Here is a 22,417-nt window from a genome sequence, read left to right as displayed (position 1 = left end):
GCTATATAACTTAACTGACACAAGGTAGGCTATTTATTATAAACATAGCCTACGTGTGTGGAACTGTGGATGATATAGATACATTTGAATTGAGTGAAATCGTGATAAAGGGTATTCTCTGTCTGTTCTCCTCTCCGCGGTGCCGACTTGGACTGAAAGACCTGCAAAAAACACTCTCCCTACTACCCATACCGTTAACAATCCTGCTAATAAAGTATTCAATTCCTCCTCTGCTTTTCCACTCTCCTCTCCTCTCCCCTCCATCGGCTGTCCTCCCCTCTCTTCATTCTGCTCTCAGACAACGAGCTGACGGTGGGGAAGGTCTACGCGGCCTTGATGATCTTTGACTACTACAAGCAGAACCGAGCCCGCAGGCTGCAGCAGCAGCAGCAGCAGAGCAGCGGCACCGGCTCTCAGGTATAGAGCACACAGCTTTGCATGCGAGCACACACTGCATTGTGTACACGTGCGTGCACTGCGAGCAACACACACACACACACACACACACACACACACACACACACACACACACACACACACACACACACACACACACACTCACACTCACACACTCTCACATACGCTCACACACACACACACACACACACACACACACACACACACACACACACACACACACACACACACACACACACACACACACAGGACACAGCGCATGCACACGCACAGAAATGCGCATGTACGAGTTCTCGAGACAATATGGAAACCTGCACGGTTACATCTGCGCACTTTTATGCACAAACGTATGGAAACAGCATTGCTGTATGCATGAATGCAGGAGCTAGAACGTGATTTACATATAGGCTGCTCGCGTTTTTTAGGGCATTAACGACTTGTGATTTTTGCAAGTCGACTCGACTCAGTAAAAAGTTGAGTTGAAGTCGACTTTATCGTTTGATGACGTCATCACATCACACACGACCCCCCAATTATTTTGGGGGGTCCCCAGATGATTAACTTAATGTGAAACATTGTTTTCTCACTCAACTGTATAGAGGCTATCTGCACGTTTCTAAACTGACAATTTAAGGACTTTTTAATACCTCTAAAATGGTAAATTAAACATTGTCCAAATTGTCAAATATATAGAAGCAGAAATTGTGAAAATAGCAGATCTACATGCTCACAATGCCTCGCGATGCGAGGCGTTGTGAGCATGTAGATCTGCTATTTTCACAATAGAAAGTATTATTTTTTTTTTACTTCGACTTTCGACTTTCTCTGGTGGGAGTCGACTTCTGTAATGAAGTCAACTTTTTCGTTAATGTCCACACCAAAACTAGCTGGTCTACATGCTCACGGCGTGTCACGGCGCAATGTGTTGTGAGCTTGCGGAGAGGCTATTTTGGGTGTGCGACATCCACACACAACTAAGTACTGTATAACTCAGGTTTTAAAGGAGTAGTCCACCCCCAAAATGCCTTTTTTTCTATTGATTACTCATGCCATAACCTCGCCCACCAGGCTTTCTGTGTTCGTTCACTACAGGCCGTTTGGTTTCCGCCTAAAGCGCGGAAACCACTAGAAGAAGCGGCGTCGCTTTGATTTGGTTCCCTCCATTTGTTTCCCCAATCCCTATTAAAATGCTTGAGTAGCCTAGTGTAGTCTTGCCAGTTGCCAGTTTTCAAAAGCAAAACTACTCTGCATCAAGGAGTTTATTAGGTAGGCCCTAAAAGTATGTCCTTGAGCGCAGGGGAATTATTTTGGGTTAAAACTGAATCCGGTTTGATAGTTCCGGCAAATTGTAGTCCTTTGAGTACCACAACATGACGTAAAGTGGTTTCCTCTCCCGACCGGATCAAACCTCGAAAAGTGAAGTGATCCCAGACTACTCATGCCATGGAGACTTGAGTTCAAATTTGTTTTTTGTCCCAACTGGCCAAAATGTCGGTCAGTTTTTTCACTCTGGCTTTGCAACCTGTATGCTCGGCAAATACATGTACCCAAACGTGCACGTGAAATCCGCTCGATTACCGCACACAACACTATACACCAGTGGTTCTCAAAGTGGATTCCAGGGACTCTGTTGGTTCCTTTAGAGGGCTCTAAATTGACCCATACAAGTCTGTAACTCTGACAGTGTACAAATGGAACCAAATGAACCCGTTAGGGTTCATTTGGTTCCATTTGTACACTGTCAGAGTTAAAGGACAACTTTGGTTTTTTACAACAAGGGTTCATATTTTAGGTTGTAATTAAAGAAAAGAAAAAGTGAATGTTAAAATGTTTTCATTTGCTTCGTTCTATTGTTTTAACGCGTTTACCGTGCTAAAATGTGGGGCTAAATATGTTTTAGCCACTTTGTCTTTTTAGACACAATAAGCCAGCAGTTTCTTTATTGGTATTTACAGTAACACTTCTAGCCCCCATAAGTCACACCCAACCATGAAAGGTTGCGTTGTATCTTGGGAATGGGCTTATTCTGTGTAAAATGACATATTTAGCCACTTGTACGCATGCCCCCAACCACTGAAATAAGAATCTCTAAAACAATAGAAATATAGAAATGAAACAATTTGAACACTCATCTTTTATATTCTTTAATTTCAAATATCTAAAATATGAACCCTTGTTGCAAAAAACTAAAGTTGTCCTTTAAGAGGAGACCTCGGAATTTGAAAGTTTGAGAAACACTGCTATACACAGACAACGCCACTTGCATGGCTGCACAGAAAAGAAGAACAACAGCGAATATTGTGGCCCGCGGGCCTCCACAGGTCGGCTGCCATCGTGCAAAAAGCCCTGTGAGACCGCGGTGGGTTCAACAATATTCTTTTGCTTGCTGCCTCCTCGAATGTCTTCAGCATGTTGCCATGTTCCGTCTCTTCTCCACAGAGCAAGGTCCAGGCTCTGTTTAAGCCATTGCTGCCTCTGACTCACATGCAGGAGAAAGACCTGCCCATGATGCTAAACAGCGTGGAGCCTCCCAGCATCCTCCAATCCAAGTCCCACTCCAAATTCATCCAGCCACCCATTCACCTCCCCCAGCCCGCCCTGCCCCAGGCGAGGCCCAGCTCCAACTCGCTCAACAATGGAGGCACTTTGTAAGTTTGGCGGGTTCAGGTCAAGGCCCATAAGTCCAAAGGTTCATTAGTCCGAAGGTTCATTAGTCCGAATTTAGTTAGGGTTACTGAGGTTAGAGTTAGGGTTAAGGTACTGTAAGGGTTAGGCATAGTATTCTTAACACTTTCGGACTAATGAACCCTCGGACTAATGAACCTTCGGACCTATGCCATGGCACCAAAGCCGGTGCACTGCAAGATAGACGTGATCTTTTTATTTCTTTGCCATTTGTTCCTGTTTTATACTAATAAAGTTGTTCTTGTGTTGTTTTTCTTCTTCCCTCCCGTGTGAAGCGTCTTTGGGTACTTAGATAAGCGGCGTATACATTTGAGATATTATTATGATTATCTTTTAAACAGTGGTGGAAAAAGTACTCACATTTTATACTAAAAGTATCAATACGGCAATGTAGAAGTACTCTGTTAGGGTGCCCTCACACCAAAATACCTAGAGTTGTATCCGCCAGTGCATTTCAATGAGAATGGAGCGTTTTTTGCAGAAATCCTCTACTGGCAAAAAACGCTCCATTCTCATTGAAATGCATTGGCGGATTCCACTCTAGGTGTTTTGGTGTGAGGGCACCCTTACAAGTAACAGTCCGGAATTCAAAATGTACTTGAGTAAAAGTACAAAAGTATTGGCATCAAAATGTACTTAAAGTGCCAAAAGTAAAAGTACAAAATGTTTGAAAATAGCAGATCTACAAGCTCACAACGTTGTGAGCTTGTATATCTAGTAGAGTCAAAAATGGCAGTTCCGTGACCGTGGAGAGCAAAGGTCCGTTTCTCAATGGATTTGTCATCCAGGAGGGTTATTAAACAAATTTGGCCGGGGTGTATTTTTTTAAATGGCCAGGAAAATGTTTGACAGCTAGGGTAATTTTCAGTCTCATTCACTTACTATACACTATACAATAGGGGTTTTTAATTATTCTGAATTCATTGCAAGCATTTGTTTTGCATGAAAAACATTCCTTTGGCTATAAACGGACCCCAAAAGACTGTGAAAATTGATGACTCATCACTAAACCATAGTTTTGTTGGCCGTTTTTTAGCCCAAGGAATGTTTTTTATGCAAAACAAATGCTTGCAATGGATTCAGAATAATTAAAAACCCCTAGTTTGACCCCTCACATCCCACTTAAAGCAGATTTTTTGGGAGTAATTTTTTCCTTTATAGTATAGCATATAGTAAGTGAATGAGACCCTGAGTGAAATTACCCTAGCTGTCAAACATTTCCCCAGCCATTTTAAAAAATACACCCCGGCCAAATTTGTTTAATAACCCTCCTAGATGACAAATCTATCGAAAAACGGACCTTTGCTCTCGTGGTCACGGAACTGAAAATTTTTACCCAACTAATCGGCTATTTTCCTAGGTATGAAATAGGGCTAAAGTGGTCAGTGTATGTTTTATAATATTATAATTTATATCTGCAAAGTAACTAGTTGCTCAAGTTTTCAAGTAAATGTAGTGGAGTAAAAGTACAATATTTGGATCTGAGATGTAGTGGAGTAGAAGTAAAAGTATTGGAAATTGGAAATACTCAAATAAAGTATAAATACCTCAAAATTGAAGTAAACGTACTTAGTTACTTTACACCACTGCTTTTAACTCATACAGTGCCTATCCCGAACTAGTTCGGGATATTCGGGATCAAAAACAATTTTTTATTTGCTATTTTACTTACCCCGAGCTGCTTGGAGCAACGTGGGTGGTCCCGGCTCGCCCAGCGCTCACCAACGAGAGACGCTAGATGCTCCGACGATTTATTCCATTGAAAATGGTTTAAAATAAAGTTTAGACACCCCCCAATGTTCACCCAATGTTCATTGTAGGCGGCGCGACGTATTCCAGGGTGCCTATCCCGAACTAGTCCGGGATATTTAATGAAATGGAATAAAATGATAAGAGGCCTTCTGAAGCCTGGCCTGATTTTTCTAGCTACTAGCCGAAAGCTAGCAACGTCCCGGCCGGACGTTATTTGCGAACGAAATCGCCAATCTCCGCCTAATCCAATGAAAGACCACATCTTTGAAGGCTGATATCTCTGGATTGTGTCTTTAGGGAAGCGGCGCGAGGTTTATTTACGGCGAAATCGCCCAAAAATGATCTTTTAGATGACAAAATGGGAATAGCCATTCTGTTAGCATTATCATCCGGGACATTTCCATGACGTGCATGAACGTGAGCACGTGAGGTCCTGGAAGCTAAAGCGCTCGCCTATGAGAGATGCGCTGGCATTCTATGGCCCCTAGAGGGCGCTGGCACTCAATGAGTTAAAGGGATTTTTTTATTATTATTTATAAACGTTTTATTATTATCATTATCATTCTTTATTTTTGGGGACAAGCAGTATTCCAATCATTATTATTTGTGAACAGGCATTTCTTTTGTTGTCCACAGATTTGAAAAATGCATCAAAAAGCATGATTTACCAGACGTTTGTTTACTGTTGGCTCTCAGGCCAGGCCATGAACACAGCATCAAAGGCTCAGCCTCGTGGGTGACGGAGAAAGCAAAGGAGGTGCCCAGCAGGCCCAAGAACAAACGCACCCCCTCCAGGGTGCCCTCAGAGGACGCCCCCGACAGCACCAGCCCTCAGGTCAGGGTTGGTTTTTAACAGCACATTTTGATTTAGTTTTAGTCATAGCCTTTTGAATAAAATGTCATTTAGTTTTAGTCATAATTTAATTACGTTTTTAGGTGACTAAATCTACAGTTGATTTAGTCAACTGAAATTGACTGATATTTTGGCAGGCCTTGATGGCATCGTAATGACAGATTTTACACTTGGTTGCGTGCTGAAAATAGCCGATCTACAAGCTCACAACGTCTTGCGCTGCTTCATCATACAGGACTGTCGCACTAAAGTGGTGCAAAATAGCTGATCTACAAGCACACACCGCTGATTGGCTATTTGTGTGCTTGTAGATCGGACTGCATAAGATTTTGGTCATTTTATCAATATTTTCAAGTTGTTTGTCAAGATTTATCTACATTCTTCAAAGGATTCGAAGTAGAAAATAGGGTTAAAGTTGTAAAACAGATTTTGATGATATATGAACATGTTTTTTCTGGAGAACCCTAACCCTAACCCTAACCCGGACCCCACTAAAGGATCCCTGGGGGTCCTCAGACCCCACCTACAGTACCATATCGTCATTGTCGCTTGGAAACCTTGTATCTCCAAGTTTCAAATTTGTATGTCCTTTCACCAAGTAAAGCCCTGCTTCATCATACAAGGCTGTCGCACAAAAGTAGTGAAAACAGCCGATCTACAAGCACACAACGCCTCGCATCGCGAGGCGTTGTGTGCTTGTAGATCGGCTGTTTTCACTAGTTTAAATCATTTTAAAAATGTTAAAAGCAAAACGAACGGTTTTGGACATTCAAGGTTTTCACCCGACAACGACGATATATGGAAGTATGGGTGGCAACGGCTTACACTCTCTCCCTCTCTCTCTCTCTCTCTCTCTCTCTCTCTCTCTCTCTCTCTCTCTCTCTCTCTCAATATGTGCATCCATTCATGTGTGTATGTATAATACTGTACTATGTAGATGCTTTGGGGATGTTATAAACGTCATCTGTATAATGCACAGGAAACATTGCATCTAAAACTGTGTCTTATGTGAATGTGTTCGTTAATTTGTGTGCTGTGTGTGTGTGCGTGTGTGCGTGTGCGTGTGCGTGTGCGTGTGCGTGTGTGTGTGTGTGTGTGCGTGTGCGTGCGCGTGCGTGCGTGCGTGCGTGCGTGTGTGTGTGTGTGTGTGTGTGTGTGTGTGTGTGTGTGTGTGTGCGTGTGCGTGTGCGTGTGCACATTGTGTGTTTGTGTGTCCAGGAGTCGGTAGAAATGAGGAAGATAGAGACCAGTGCGAGCAGCTCCATGCCAGTGCCAGGCTCTGGGCTGGAGAACCAGGGCCGAGCCGTGTCCATGCCCCGCCTCAACACTGAGATACAGGTAGACACACTGATAATAGCAGATCTGCAAGTAAACATAGCAATTCAAGGGGCATCATAAATTAACAATGACACTGTACAGGGTTCCCACGGTCATGAAATTCCTGGAAATATATTTTTGGAATTGATCAAGGGTCCTGGAAGGTGCTGGAAAAATTAGCGGTGCATTGTCTTTGGTTATTGATTTTGTCTTTGGTTATTGATTTGTCTGAAATGACAAATTTAACAGTGGCCAAATTGTCAAATATTAGAGGCAGAAATTGTGAAAATAGCAGATCTACATGCTCACAACGCCTCGCAACGCGAGGCGTTGTGAGCATGTAGATCGGCTATTTTCACAACAGAACCTGTGTTATACAAAATTCCTCAACTCGTGCTCGTCAGCGTCCCCAGTTCAAATATGATTATTTCGGCATACACTACCTGTCTTTGGGCATTGCACATAGGAGTAAGCGACTTGTTAATGAGCTGAATTATTGTTATATAGTCCTGGAAATTGGGTTAAATATTCTGGAAAAGTTTTGGAAAAGTTTTGGAAATTAATTGGTAAAAATGCGTGGGAACCCTGACTGTATGTTTAACTCATCTAGTGCTACCACTAGATGGAGCCATCTCCTGCTGGGTGGCCGGCCTAACTCTCATAGGCAAACGCTGTAGCTACGCAAGCCCTGCGCAGCCATTACGTGCACGACTATTCTGCCGTGAATAAAGGCTGTCCTCTAACAGAAAAGCATAGATTCAGAGAAAATGGGCTTCAAAGTTGGCCATCTGCATTGGATTACTGAATAAATCGGCGGAAAATGCCAAACCACTAACTCCACCCATTTGGCCAATTTTTTATATAAATCAGGGCTATTGAACACCCTTTACGTCTGTGTGTTGGTTAAAATAATATTGAACCAATGGAAAGCAGTAAAAAGCCCTTCGGTCAAAACCCCACTTGAGCTCATTTTCCCGAAAATGAACATTTTGGAGTTAGGAGGTTTCGGCCAGACAGCAGAGATATGCTGGTGTACTGTAATGCCATTCAACTATTAATGCCACCACAAATCTCTCCTTTGGAGAAGGCGGTACAGTAGACGTGGCCATCTTGGGAGCTGTTCTTCCCTTCCATTCATTTAGGGCCGAAAACCTCCAGCTGAATCCTTTTCAACTTTGGCCCCCGAGAAACACGAGCTTAGGGTCCTCTCATTTCCTGGAGTGATATCAATATTGATCAATTGGTGCGTTTTTAGAGTGCACTCCTTTCATGGTCCAATTAGGACAGTCGCTCGTGGGTCCTACACTTTTAGCGCGGAGAGAAAGTCCACGGTAATCTGATTAGAGTCTGGCTCTCTGCCAGCTATTTTGTCCTGCATATTGTTTGTGTGTGTGCGTGTGTGCGTGCGTGTGTGTGTGTGTGTGTGTGTTTTCTCTCCCACTGGCTAATGATTGTGGCTCAAAATGGCTGCAGGCCGAAGAAAGGAGAGAGAGAGTGGGGGTCTTTTCTTTCACCAGCCAATAGGATGTTGGGGGGAGAAGGGCGACGGTGGGCAGGCTTGTTGACTGGTTGGCTGATTTCTCTCACCTTTAAGAACTTCCAGGAAATCCCTCTCGGACTCGTGCAATTAGTGCTGGCGTTTTAGTAATGGCTCTGCTTTTGTCAGAGCATAATGGAACCCGGTGGCCCTGCAGTCCCGGCAGTTGATTCAGATCGTTTTTCAATCCTATTTTTTTTGTTTTCTTCTTCTTCTTACAGCTTTATTTTCTTCAGTCGTGTCTCATGCAGTGTTGCTGTTTTCAAGGCACGAGATACTGTCGTTCAATGGTCCTCAAACTTTTACATGGTTGTCTCCCCTTAACCAGTGTTGTGTTCTACTGTGTTATATATAGCGTACATACTGCAGTATGATTTTATTTTGAAGCGTAGCCCTCTACTAACCATTTCATCCATTGAAAAGGCGCTAGCGTACGACCACGCGCATGTCGTGCAGGGGAATGATTATTGTATCCCTCCGAAAGAACCTAGAACACACCACTGCCCTTAACCCTGACAGTGTACAACTGGAAGGAAACCCATTAGTGTCCGTTTGGTCTAGGGATGGCCAACGGCTAACCGTTACCGTTAAACCGATAAGAAATTGGTTACCGGTAAGCACTAACGGTCAATTTTGACCGATAAAAAAGAAAAGAAAAAGGAAATCAATCCATGTGTCACACCAAAAGCCCCGTACACCAATATCTACGCAACATCAAGTCATCAACCATGCAACTACGCGCTGTGGTCACACATTTCTGGGACACCAATGTCTGTGTAACATGATACATCGAGCATTCACGCAACTGCGAGTCTGCGACGCGAGTCGTACACGCTGACTTATTCAACAAATGCTCCGTCGTCGATTGGATTTTACAAAACAGACCCCGTCACATTGAATCCCGTTTAAGAAGAGCTTAAAACACAACTTTCTAATGTTACACATTGATGACGTGAGGAACGCTAAAGTCGTCTTGGTTACAGAGTAGGATATGCGAAAATAACAAAGCTGAGCTCAGACTCGCAAATTCAATGATCGCTGCATCAGCACACACAAAACACGGGCGAGAGAGAAGAAAATTAATGAAATGGACATCACGTTTAGCCGATTCAACCACTCCAAAAGTTATACGATTGAAAGTTATTGTTCTTCATACGAGCATCTCGCTGCGGCTGTTTAGTTAGGCGATAGCCAGGGAGTGCACAGAATGTTAGAGAGGCATGGGCTGAAGGGCCTTTTGGTGGACAATTCTGTTGATAAAAGTTAAGGGCTCCAGCCCCCTTTGCTGTATGTGCGCACGTGCTTGGCGAAAGCGCACCACATTAGACTGATCATTTCAATGCCATCGTTTCTTTGCAAAAACACATTTCTTTTAGAAAACATTTGTATTCTTGTTTCTCCTAGTTTTATTGTTTGTAATGTGTAAATATGGCACTTTATTATGGGGAAAAACGGGTGTATTTTCCTTTTTTAAATCGCTAAAATAGCGCATTTTTGAACACATTTCCTTAACGGTTAACGGTTAATTAACTGATAAGGCCTTTCGGTTATCGGTTAAGAAAAAATCTCCATTTGGCCATCCCTAGTTTGGTCACTGTCAGTTACAGACTTGTAAGAGTCCATATAGACCCACCTAAGGAACCCAGAGAGTTCCAACTTCCTGGAATCCACTTTGAGAACCATTGCTTGCTGTAGGTGAGGAGCGGAAATCCCTGAGCCCCTCCCTGATCGACCCCAAATTCCTCGTGGTGTTCCGGTGACACGAGACACCCCCCGGTCCCAGAACCGTCACCCCACCGGGGGGGGCGCCAGCCTGGGCACAGGAAGGGAAACAGGGGGGTGTCCCGTCTCCGCTCCTCCATAAGCCACCCATTGAAAGCCACAGCATTAAGCCCCGGCCTCTATCCCTGCTGATGCGGCACATTAGAAGCCGATACCGCTTTCTCATCACCTTTTAATATGCACAGAAGATAACCCCCCACACACACATACACACATTCTCTCTTTTATCCGTGGTGGGGTCTTCTCGGGATCACACAGACTACTAGGTGAAGGCTGGTGAAAAACAGAAGAAACAGAGGCTTGATAAACTCTGCGAGATAGATCTACAAATGGTGCCGGTACAGCGGAGGCCGGGGGGGAGAGGGGGGAGGTGGGTCGCTGAAATGAAAGGAGCGTGCGTTGTGTGGAGGTAGATGTACAAATTGGGGGGGGGGGGGGGGGGGGGATTTCTTTCCTGAGTGTCTCATTGTGGAACAGGGGTAATTCCGTCTTATTGCCAAGTGGTGAAATGTGTTGTTCAGACGTTACGAGGGCTCTACGTGAGCCACAGGTTACTGATAACACCGCGCTTTTCCCAGGGACCCTGAGCTCAACGGTGGGGGCCGATGGGCAAGGAGGGTCACGAGCTTGACGTATTTATTGGAGGTATTCCGTAGGAAAAGGTACCGTTTCATGACAGTGAACTAATATTATTGATTCACTTGATTAATAGTGTAATATGTACACGTTAGGAGGAAGCATATTTGGAAAAGTAAAGGTCTATCATTTATTTTAGGAATAGCTTTAGTATGCTACTCGGCTTTCCATTTTGCAAAAATGCCTAGATGAGGAACCCACCCCTGATATAAAATGATGAGAGGCACTCTCATTTGTAAGGGACTCGTCGCCAATTGTAAGATATTTAAAAGTTATTCGGGGCCATGATGATAACCCCTTCTTCCCACTACTAGACTAATAAGGGTTTATATTGTCTGCGTTATTGTTTACAACCACAATTATTCACGTGTGGCAAGATCGCGGTTCCACTAGTTTTACTAGAAGGCTAGTGTAGGCCTAGAAGCCTTTTCAGAAGTTCATTTAACGTTTTCCATTTAATGATTTCCTTTATCGGATGTGATGTAGGGAGCTCGCGACCCTCCTTGCCCATCGGCCCCCCACCGTTGCGCTCAGGCTCCCTGGGAAAACCGCGGTCGCGGAGCTGCCATAGACCAATAGGCTTTTCTCGAACCTTCACTTGAGTAGTGAATGAAAAGCCAAGCCCTGGCTCCGATTTCACCGTTTGTAGTTTGTCCTGTGTTCATTAATCTCATGTCACTTTTTCCCCTGTTCTTTGTCCAATTCTTTCCTTCTATCCCCCCCCCCCCCCCCCCCCCCGCTCCCCTGCTCCTTTGTGCCTCCTTAATTGCACCATGTGACCTCCTGTGACACCACGTGACCCTCCTGTGATTGCGCCATGTGACAGCGGAGCCACGCGCGTTACTCCCCGGGGACGCAGCTGCCTGTATGTACCCGCCTCTCTCTCTCTCTCTCTCTCTCTCTCTCTCTCTCTCTCTCTCTCTCTCTCTCTATGTTCTGCTGTCTTCAGTGGTGTTTGGGGTCCCCAAATTATTTTGCGGGGTCCCCAGATGTTGGGCTCTCCATGCTCACAACAAATTGACAAATATTAAAGGCAGAAATTGTGAAAATAGCAGATCTACATGCTCACAACGCCTCGCGTTGCGAGGCGTTGTGAGCCTGTAGATCTGCTATTTTCACAATGGAACAGATCAAGTCAAACTTAATGTAATGCCAACTCCTACAATTCCAAGTGCTTGTCAGAGTGGGGGTCCCCAGTTTAAATATGATTATTTTGGGGGTCGTGGCCTGAAAAGGTTGAGAACCACTGGTGTAAAGTAACTAAGTACAGTATTGTAGCTACCTGCGTGCAATTCTGAGGTATTGTTTACTTTGTTGAGTATTTCCAATTATCAATACTTTTACTTCTATTCCTACTACATCTCAGAGGAAGATGTGTACTTTGAGTATTTTGATACCAATATGTTTGTACTTTTATTCAAGTACATTCAGAATTCTGGACTTTTAACAGAGTGTTTCTACATGGCAGTATTGATACTTTTACTTAAGTAAAAAAAGAAGTACTTATTCCACCTCTGTCTGTCTTTGACTGTCTACTCTCTCCCCTCCCCTCTACTATAGAGCGGAGACAACATGTTGACATATAAGGCATTCATAATTACATGTTTACATTTATAATTATATGTTCATGGGTTTCGATACTGTAATTATAACACCCATGTCTGGTGCACAAAATTATACATAGACAGGGGCGTCACAAGGGGGGGGGGGAGTGGGACTGACTAGTAGGCGACCGAGTATTTCCCGGTGAACCTAAGCGCAAAGGTGGGGGCCGATGGGCAAGGAGGGTTGCGAGCTTATGAGAAACAACTAACACAAGACCTTAAAACCTGGCGAAAACAGTTGCGTGCATTAGGGCAAGATGATGATAAAGTAAATCATTAAATAGAAAACATTCAATTAACTTCTGAAAAGCCTACACGGCCTTAAAACCTGGTGAAAACAGTTGTGTGCATTAGCACAAGATGACGATAAAGGAAATCATTAAATGGAAAACATTAAATTATCTTCTGAAAAGGCTTCTAAGCCTACACTATAGCCTACTAAAAACTAGTGAACCGCGATCTTGCCGCACGTGAATAATTGTGGTTGTAAACAATAACACAGACAATATAAATCCTTAGTCTGGTTGTGGGAAGAAAAGGATATCATCGGCCGAAATAACTTTTAAATATCTTGCAATTGGCGACGAGTCTCTTACTAAATCGGCACTAGTGCTTCTCATTCTCAATACATAAAGCTATATTATAACCTCTCCATCATCAGCAATAGTCAGTGGTGTGTTCCCCACACTCCCACACCCCCACCGTTGCGCTCAGGTTCACCGGGAAATACTCGGTCGCGACTAGTAGTAGGGCCCAAGGTGGAGGGGCCTTAATTACATTATACTTTAGCTATTGAAAAATAGCAGATGTACAAGCTCACAGCGCGGCACCGAGTGCCACGCTGCGAGCTTGTAGATCTGCTATTTTGGAAAAATCATGACAATTTGTGCAAATCTTTGAATAGACTTTTTTTTTTTTTTTTTAAATAGCAGATCTATACAAGCTTGTATATCTGCTATTTTTCAATAGTTAAAGCACAAAATAATGCAGTGAATCCTTGTACCCATGCAGGACCCCTGCATCCCTGTACATAGAGCATACTGTACGTAGGAAGGAAGGAACGAGATGACAAGCTGTCATTTGTCACACCAAGTGTGGTGTTTTGATTATGGACACCTGTGTTTTTATTATTCTGTTAGGTCATGAAAGACATGTTTTAGGGCACTGCTGTGTGTAGAAGCTGAACAGGTGTTGTGCTGCATCAGAGTTAATGTATACAGTAGGTCACAACAAGATTGTTAAGTGTCCTTTGTTGTGCTATATTGCTCAAGCTGTCATTAGGGGAAGAGCTGTCGTGTTTGTTTAAATGTTCTTAAACAATAATTATATACCTAGATAGCCCGTTTTGTTTGCGCAAAAGCACACAATACAATCTTTTTATAGAGATATTAATAAGGAATTTGTCTATTGAAAAAAGCAATACTGAAAAATGCTATGGTAGTTGTACAAATCTTTTTTTTTCTTAACCCATTTAGGCCTAAAATTATTGAATGTATGTATTTTTAAAGCAAACGTTTGTAACTCAAATTTTGCTTCTGGGTGGTCCGTGGAACTAAATATTTTGAGATGGGGGTCCGTGGCCAAATATATATCATTTTGGTCGGTCCTTCACATGAGAACCACTGACATAGTAGTCTCTCAAGAACAGACTAACTGAGCTCCAGTTAAGTGAAAAGGATCTTTTCTTTGACGATGGCTAGCCAGATTGCTGACATAGAAACATATATATTTTTTTTTTAAACCTTAGAAGGATTCAAAGAGACACTTATAGATATTTTTCAATAGTTAAAGCATTCAATAATTTTAGGCCTGAATTTAATACACAGTACCCAGCATGACTAAACATGAATCACCACTAGGGGGGGACATTGTTCCACAGAGTCTCACTGCTTGTCTCCCTTCCCACACAGCCTGTTCCTGATGTCAGCCCCATGAAGCGCTCGGCCTCCACTGTGGCTCCACAGCGCACCCAGGAGGTCAACCTGAGGGACTACGCCCTGGAGAAGCCCAGCCAGGACAGCAGCAGCAGACCCCACCACCACCACCACCACCACCGCTGCCACAACCACCGCAGGGACAAGGACAGGGAGCGGGACAGAGACCGGGACAAAGACAAGAAGCAGAGGTCCCTGGACAGATCCCAGGGAGTACAGCCTCCCAACAACACCTCTGGTTAGTTAGACCAGTGTTTCTCAAACTTTTTGGGCTTCAGTACCCACTTTTACTTTTTGCTGAATCCAAGTACCCCCTTAAATTGACAAAAACATTTCGACTAGAACATATTGACATCCCAGACATTGACAAGTCCAGTTTTTACGTAGGCCTAAATATGTTGAAAGTAAAAGTAAGTAGTCTGTTTTCTATTCAGTAACAGTAAAATTCGTACCTAATTTGGTTTAAAGCTTTACGGAGCAGCACGTTCACATTATTGTCAATGTTTTATCATTAAACACAACAGTAAAATAAATGTTTCCATTTTCCGTTTTCTCTCAAGTACCCTAGGGGTACACGTACCCCCATTTGAGAAAGACTGAGTTAAGCTGGTTGCACACTGCTGCGTTTTTCGGGCCGAATATCGGAGTGAATTTCGGAGCACGCAAATAAAAAAATCAACCTCACGTTATGTCAATCACGTTTGCACACTGCCGCCCGTTTCGCGCACCACTCGGTCCCTTGCTCTCTCTATCTCTCTCTCTCTCCTTGCCCTGAAAAACGCATTTCGCAACGAAAAACGCAGCAGTGTGCAACCACCTAGACCATTGTTTCTCAACCTTTTTTCTGCATGGGCACACTTTTCATGTCCCAAGAATCCATGGGCACATCAACATAATACGGGGGTGTAAGTATCGTCACTGTCGGGAGGAGGAAACCTTGTATCTCCATTCTCCAAGTTTCAAATTTGTACGTTTTTTTCGCAAAGTAAAGCCCTGCTTCATCATACAAGGCTGTCGTGAAAACAGCAGATCTACAAGCACACAACGCCTCGCAGTGCGAGGCGTTGTGTGCTTGTAGATCGGCTGTTTTCACTAGTTTAAATCATTTTCAAAATGATAAATACAATACTGGCTTTCAAGCAGTTTCAAGGGGCACACTTGACCCGTCTCAGGGGCACACCAAAGGTCCCCAGGCACAGTGGTTGATAAACACTGAGTTAGACAATACACCACCCACCAAAAGAGACCATACAGCAGTGGTTCTCAACCTGTGGGGTCGGGACCCCCAGGGCGGTCCCCAGAATTATTTTGGCCGGTCCCCAGGTGATTAACCTATAGGACAACTTTGTTTTTTTACAACAAGGGTTCATATTTTAGATTGTAATTGAAGAATATTAAAGATGAGTGTTAAAATGTTTTCATTTACTCCTTTCTATCGTTTTAGAGATTTTAATGATTTAGATTTCAGTGGCTGAGGGCATGCGTACAAGCGGCTAAATATGTCTTTTTACAGCCCATTCCCAAGATGCACTGCAATCTTTCATGGACAGATGTGACTTTCATTTAGTTAGGAGGTTTTGTCCCAAGCACGTTTTACTACTTTCCATCGGTTCAATATTATTTGAACCAACACTCAGCTGTAAAGGGTGTTTAATAGCCCTGATTTATGCCAAAAAATCTAAAACCTAAAAAAATTGAGTTAAGAGGTTTTGGCCAGACAGTGACAAAGTGTTGGTTTAGTATACCGGGGCCAGGCTCTTATGTAAGAGCATGTCAAAGCTTCAGCAGACACCAACAACACCATCCCCACTTCTCCTCAGTGGTGGGAAAAGTCCTCAAATGTTTTACTTAAAGGACAACTTTAGTTTTTTACAACAAGGGTTCATATTTTAGAATGTAATTAAAGAATATAAAAGATGAGTGTTAAATTGATTTAATTTACTTCTTTCTATTGTTTTAGAGATTCTTATTTCAGTGGTCGGGGGCATGCGTACAAGTGGCTAAATATGTCATTTTACACAGAATAAGCCCATTCCCAAGATACAACGCAACCTTTCATGGTTGGATGTGACTTATGGGGGCTAGAAGTGTTACTGTAAATAGCAATAAAGAAACTGCTGGCTTATTGTGTCTAAAAAGATAGCCACTTGTAAACGGTAAACACGATAAACACGATAAAACAATAGAACGAAGCAAATGAAAACATTTTAACACTCACATTTTCTTTTCTCTAATTACAATCTAAAATATGAACCCTTGTTGTAAAAAAACAAAGCTGTCCTTTAAGACAATCAATCAATACAGCAACGTAGAAGTAAAATAAGTCTGGGATTCAAAATGTACTTGAGTACATGAAAGTATTGGCTTCAAAATGTAAAGACTTCAAGTAATTGTTGTGGAATAAAAGCACAATATTTGCCTCAGGGATGTGGTGGAGTTGGAAGTAAAAGTACTGATAATTGGAAATAATCCAGTAAAGTAAAAAAAGTACCTCGAAACTGTACTTAGTTACTTTACACCAGTGGTTCACATTTTAACTGGGGACCCCCCCCCCCCACCCTGACGAGCACTAAGAGCTGAGGCATTACATTTTGTACAACACGGTTCTATTGTGAAAATAGCAGATCTACATGCTAATATTTGCCAATTTGGCCAATGTTTAGAAGTATCAAAAAGTCCTTAAATTGTCACTTTAGAAATGTGCAGATACCCTCTATACCAGCGCGAGGCGTTGTGAGCATGTAGATTTGCTATTCTTTGGCTAAGGTTCCACTAAGAATAGGGATGCTAGGGTTCAAGTGATCAAACAAACAATCACACAAAGATTTGGAGGACCCCCTGTAGTAACTCTGATGACCCCATAGGGGTCCCGGACCCCCTGTTGAAGACCTCTGCTCTATACACTTAAACTTTATGTTGGTTTGTTCACTGTTGAGTGAGAAAACAATGTTGCACATTAAAGGACAACTTTGTTTTTTTTTTTTTACAACAAGGGTTCATATTTAGATTGTAACTATAGAAAAGAAAAGGTGAGATTTAAATGTTTGCTTTTACTTCGTATCGTTTTAGCATGTTTAGCGATTTTGATTTCAGTGGGTGGGGGCATGCGTACAAGTGGCTAAATATGTCTTTTTAGACATAAAAGGCCAGCAATTTCTTCATTACATAGTATTTACAGTAACACTACTAGCCCCCATAGTCACATCTGCCCGTGAAAGATTGCGGTGCATCTTGGGAATGGGCTTATTATGTCTAAAAAGACATATTTAGCCACTTGTACGCATTCCCCCAGCCACTGAAATCAAAATCATTAAAATCTCTAAAACAATAAAAAGGACTAAATGAAAACCTTTTAACACTCATCTTTTATTTTTTTTAAATTACAATCTAAAATATGAACCCATGTTGTAAAAAAAACAAAGTTGTCCTTTAAGTTAATCAGTCTGATAGATAGATACACCTTTATTATCCCACGGGGGAAATTCAGTTGCCCAGAGGCAGCACAGCAGTTAAGGTTACAAGTTACAGAGAAGTAAGAAAAAGAAAAAGAGTACTGTAGTGTACAGTCCAAAGAGCAAGCACAAAACAAAGATAAATAAAACATAAAGTGTCGAAAGCTATTGCAAAAAAAGAAGAAGAATATATACATAAAGTGACCACGAAACATTCAACGCTCATAAGTGACACGTCACACACACAAAGGTCTGGGGACCCCCCCTCCTAAAATAATATGAGGGGTCCCCACCCACAGGTTGAGAACCACTGCTCCTCCTCATCTGTGATAGAGATCAACAGCGGTGTCTCGGCGGAGGGGGGCGGGGCAGCAGGGCCCCGGCGTTTAGATGGCAGGAATCTTCCAGCTGCTCTTTATTACCCCAGATAAAAGGGAGCAGACAGACGCGCACACCCAACCACTGGCTAATTTATGGGCACCCTCTCAGCAGGGCAAAAGGCCGCCGAGAGTTAAAAAAAATATCAGCGGAGGGGAGAAAAGGCCTTTGGTCTGTCTGTCTCTCTCTCTCTCTCTCTCTCTCTCTCTCTCTCTCTTTGGTTAAAAACCATCGAGGAATCCTCCTGTGTGAAGTGTGAAGATCCAAAGAGAGGGTGGCTGACTTGTGCACAAGTGGTGTAACTCAGTGGTTCTCAACCTGGGCGTTAGAACTCCACTAACGCTATGCCAATGTGTTTCCCCATGGGCATCAGCCCCATTTGTTTGTAACGTGCTTAGTTTTACCTGGTCGTCCGAGCTCTTTAACAAGTAGCCACAGCAGAGAAGAAGAGAGAATATCGTCGTAGTCGGGTGAAAACCTTGTATGTCCAAAACCGTTCGTTTTGCATTTTTCATTTAAAAATGATTTAAATTAGTGAAAACAGCCCATCTACAAGCACACTACGCCTCGGCGTTGTGTGCTTGTAGATTGGATGTTTTCACTATTTTTGTGCGACAGTCTTATATGATGAAGTGAGGCTTTACTTTACGAAAAAACTTCAAATTTGAAACTTGGAAATACGAGGTTTCTGCCCGACATCAACGATAAGTCCTGCTGTGAGGAGGTGAGGCATGCCCGAGTATTATTATGCAAAGCGACCAGGTAGGGGGACAGAAGTGTTGACCGCCGCGTCAACGCATCTTGACGGCGTGCGTGCACGCACATGCACGCATGTGCATGTGAGGCGCGCGTGCGTGCAGCTTGAAAAGAAAGGGAACGTTGTTCCTGTGCACTCCCACGGCATCTCACCACTGAATATTAGTGAATGTTCAGTCAGGTAACTCACAATATATTGACCTAAGTTTATTATTAATGAGTATACAAGTGTGAATGTCACGTTTAATTTGGCGTTTGGCTCTGCTAAATTTTCTCCCTGCTCAGCAGCAAGCAGCACAGAAGAAGAACATCATTAACCATAATGAGCAGGGAGATATATAGATATATAAACACCCCCCATGGGGAACAGAATTAGCAGAGCCTACTGGTGGTGCTGGGGAGGCGGTGGGGACAAGCAAACACAAGCAACAGTCCGGGCAAGAGCAGCCTCCCTGCTGACAGACTGGGCGGGCTTAAGTAGTTGGCAAATGATCAGCTGACTGCCACGTCGGCCAATGACGTAGGGTCTGGCATAATAGTGTGTATTAGTGTCCTTATACAACTGCAATGCAATGTACCCTCTCGAGTAAACCTGCCTGAACTAACTTTGCAGGCTACGTATCATTTATGTGATGCTAGCTAAGTTCCCGTCGTAACAGCGAGCAGCACAAAGCCCGCCGAGTGAAATATCAACGTCAGTGACCAACTTTAAATTTCCTTTTATTCTTTCCTCTGTCAAGGTGCGTTGGGAGATCCGTCAGGGAGCGACCCGACTGCAGGCTCCAGGGCCCAGGATCGCGGCCGCTCCCACGAGAGGAAGCATCACCACTCCATGGCGGACAAGCAGCGATACTACTCCTGCGATCGCTACTGCAGCCGGGAACACTGCCACACCAAGTCTGCCACCGCCAGCTGTGCCACCTCTCCCAACGAGGTGCAGGACACCAGCTTCAACAAGCAGGTGGGAGGAGGGCATATAGGCATAGACTAGGACACAATAAAGAATAGCAGTGTGACAGTGAGGCTTAGCATACTGTTGTAGCACCGAATACCGGTAAGGCAATTAGAGCTAGGGGTGGGCGATATGGAAAAATACAATATCACAATATTTTTTCCAAGCTGTATCACGATCCACGATCTTATCACAATTCTTTTTCATGTTGGTTTTTATGGTTATTTTAGTACAACCACCTACAGTAACAGTAACAAACCATTTAGACCAGTGGTCCTCAAAGTGGGGTCCAGGGACTCTCTGGGTTCCTTTTGGGAGGTCTAAATTGACCCTTACAAGTATGTAAGTATGACGATATATACGATATCTCTGAAAAAGCATATCGTGGAGACATTGTATCGTCTCAACGATATTCATCACCATATTGCCCACCCCTAATTAGAGCAATTGTTCATTTAATTTGTACACTTTCATAGTTAAACATTGTGTATGTTGCTGTGTTGTTAGCGAGAGATGTGGTGCTCGATGTCTTGATGTTGATCTATCTGCATGCTCTTACCGCTGGACTTTTATCTTCTTCTTCTGGCTGCAGTGCAACAACCTCTCATGGCCTTTCACTTCTTTTCCCACTTTCTCTTTCCTCACCATTTTCTGCTCCATTTTGTCTGTCTTTTTTTTCCCTCTTCCTTCGGTGGCAATTCTTTCATTTCTTTTGTCTTCTCTTCTGCCATCTTCATTTGTGATCCGTCATCTCACATTACGGTGTGTTTTCTTTCCTGTCCTATCTTTCCTTTTCCTGACCTCTCCTGTCCTTTCTTTTCCTGTCCGATCCCTTACTTTATTTCCCTCTCCTTTCCTTTACCTGTTCTGTCCGTCCTTCTCCTTTTCCTATCTGGCTTCCCTCGCCCTGTCCCCCGTCGTGTACTCTTCCTTCCTTCTCCTCTCTTTATGCATCTTCCCTCATCGTTCTATCGTTTCAAATTGCTTGTCCAATTTTCATCCAGGGCAGTGGTTGGGTTAAAGGCAGCAGCCCGGTGACACTGAGCTCCGGTTCTAGCACGCCTAGCCGCGGACGCAGGCAGCTCCCCCAGACCCCCCTCACCCCGCGGCCCGGGGTGGCCTACAAGACTGCCAACTCCTCCCCCGTGCACTTTGTGTCGGGCGGCCAGCAACACGGCCTGGCCGCCCTGAGTCCCGGCAGGCTGAGCCGCGGCCTGTCGGAGCACAACGCCCTCCTGCGGCACGGCGGCTCCCACCACCACCTCCCCAGCCCCGTCACCCGCATCAGCTCCGAGCCCTTCCTGGGCCACGGCGGCGGCTACGGCGGCGACGACACCACCCCGGGGTGCAGCCCCCCCTACGGCAGCCCCCACGGGAGCCTCCGGGACCAACTGGACGTCTTCCAGGACGCGGCCTCTTCGCGGTCGCCCAGTCCCCGCGCTGGACGCTCCCCTCACAGGACTGGACTGTCTCACATGGGGGCCCTGCCCCCGTCTCCTCCGCAGCAGCTGCAGCAGCAGCAGCAGCGCCACCTGGTGGTGCCCAACGGATATCACTTCTCCTTTGTGGGCGGCGGCAGCCCGGGCTCCGGTGCCAGGGTGCCCAGGTATTACCAGGAGGAGGCGGAGGAGGACGACGAATGGTGCTAGCATGGCTTTTTCGAAAAACCGACGTTTCTTTTTTAAACAGTGCATTTTTGAGGAAAACCGTGATGAGTTTTATCATCCCCTTTTGAAGGCTTTCGTTTACATTGTCCGCCGTGTGTTTATAATGACGTGTTTTAGTCCTAAATCGGAGAGGTGAATGGGAAAGTGTGAAGGGGAGGAAATGTAAAGATGCATGGGGGGGCCGGGTGTTATTTGAGTGGTAGAAAATGTGAATATTTGAAGGAAGGAGATTTTAAGCGGAGCATATTTCAACGGTATAACTTTTGAATATGGAAAAAGGAGAATTTGAAGTAAAATATTTAAAGGGCAGAATAATTGAATTTGAAAATAAACAAAAAGACAAGTATAACTTTGAGAATTCATGTGACATTTACACTGTAAATTGAATTTGGGAATTCAAACAAAACCTTTTGCCAATATCGGCGTTCTTGCTGTATGTAGCCCAATGACAAGACAAAAGTTCAGTATAGTCCAACAGTTAGAATCAGGATGAAGATGGTCAATAGCAAACGATTAGGACAAACTCAGTAGACACGATTAACATTGCACAAACAGCTCTGTTCTGCTTTACTTTAGGACTCCACCATTCCATGATGTTGCCTAATCCTTTGTGACAGGGGTCTTCAACAGGGGGTCCGGGACACCTAGGGGGTCCTCAGAGCTACTACAGGGGGTCCTTCAAATATTTGTGTGAT

The 22,417-nt window shown here is 44.0% G+C and overlaps 1 protein-coding gene across 1 annotated transcript in view; it reads left to right on the top strand.

The window, feature by feature from the left end:
- Positions 1-21,704, top strand: part of cacna1ba (calcium channel, voltage-dependent, N type, alpha 1B subunit, a) — a gene marked incomplete at both ends in the record, with an annotated part of 221,504 nt that extends 199,800 nt beyond the window's left edge. Inside the window, 7 exons of the mRNA XM_080738497.1 lie at positions 299-417; positions 2,857-3,065; positions 5,551-5,689; positions 6,926-7,045; positions 14,494-14,755; positions 19,844-20,064; positions 21,060-21,704. Of these exons, the coding sequence (XP_080594623.1) occupies positions 299-417; positions 2,857-3,065; positions 5,551-5,689; positions 6,926-7,045; positions 14,494-14,755; positions 19,844-20,064; positions 21,060-21,704 (1,715 nt within the window). The remainder of the gene's footprint in view (positions 1-298; positions 418-2,856; positions 3,066-5,550; positions 5,690-6,925; positions 7,046-14,493; positions 14,756-19,843; positions 20,065-21,059) is intronic.
- Between the last annotated feature and the right edge of the window lie 713 nt (positions 21,705-22,417).

The sequence above is a fragment of the Nannobrachium achirus genome, assembly GCF_963921795.1.
Source record: "Nannobrachium achirus genome assembly, chromosome: 12".
Lineage (NCBI taxonomy): Eukaryota > Metazoa > Chordata > Actinopteri > Myctophiformes > Myctophidae > Nannobrachium > Nannobrachium achirus.
Note: the sequence above shows the minus strand (reverse complement) of the source record. Positions and strands in the feature narration are given on the sequence as shown.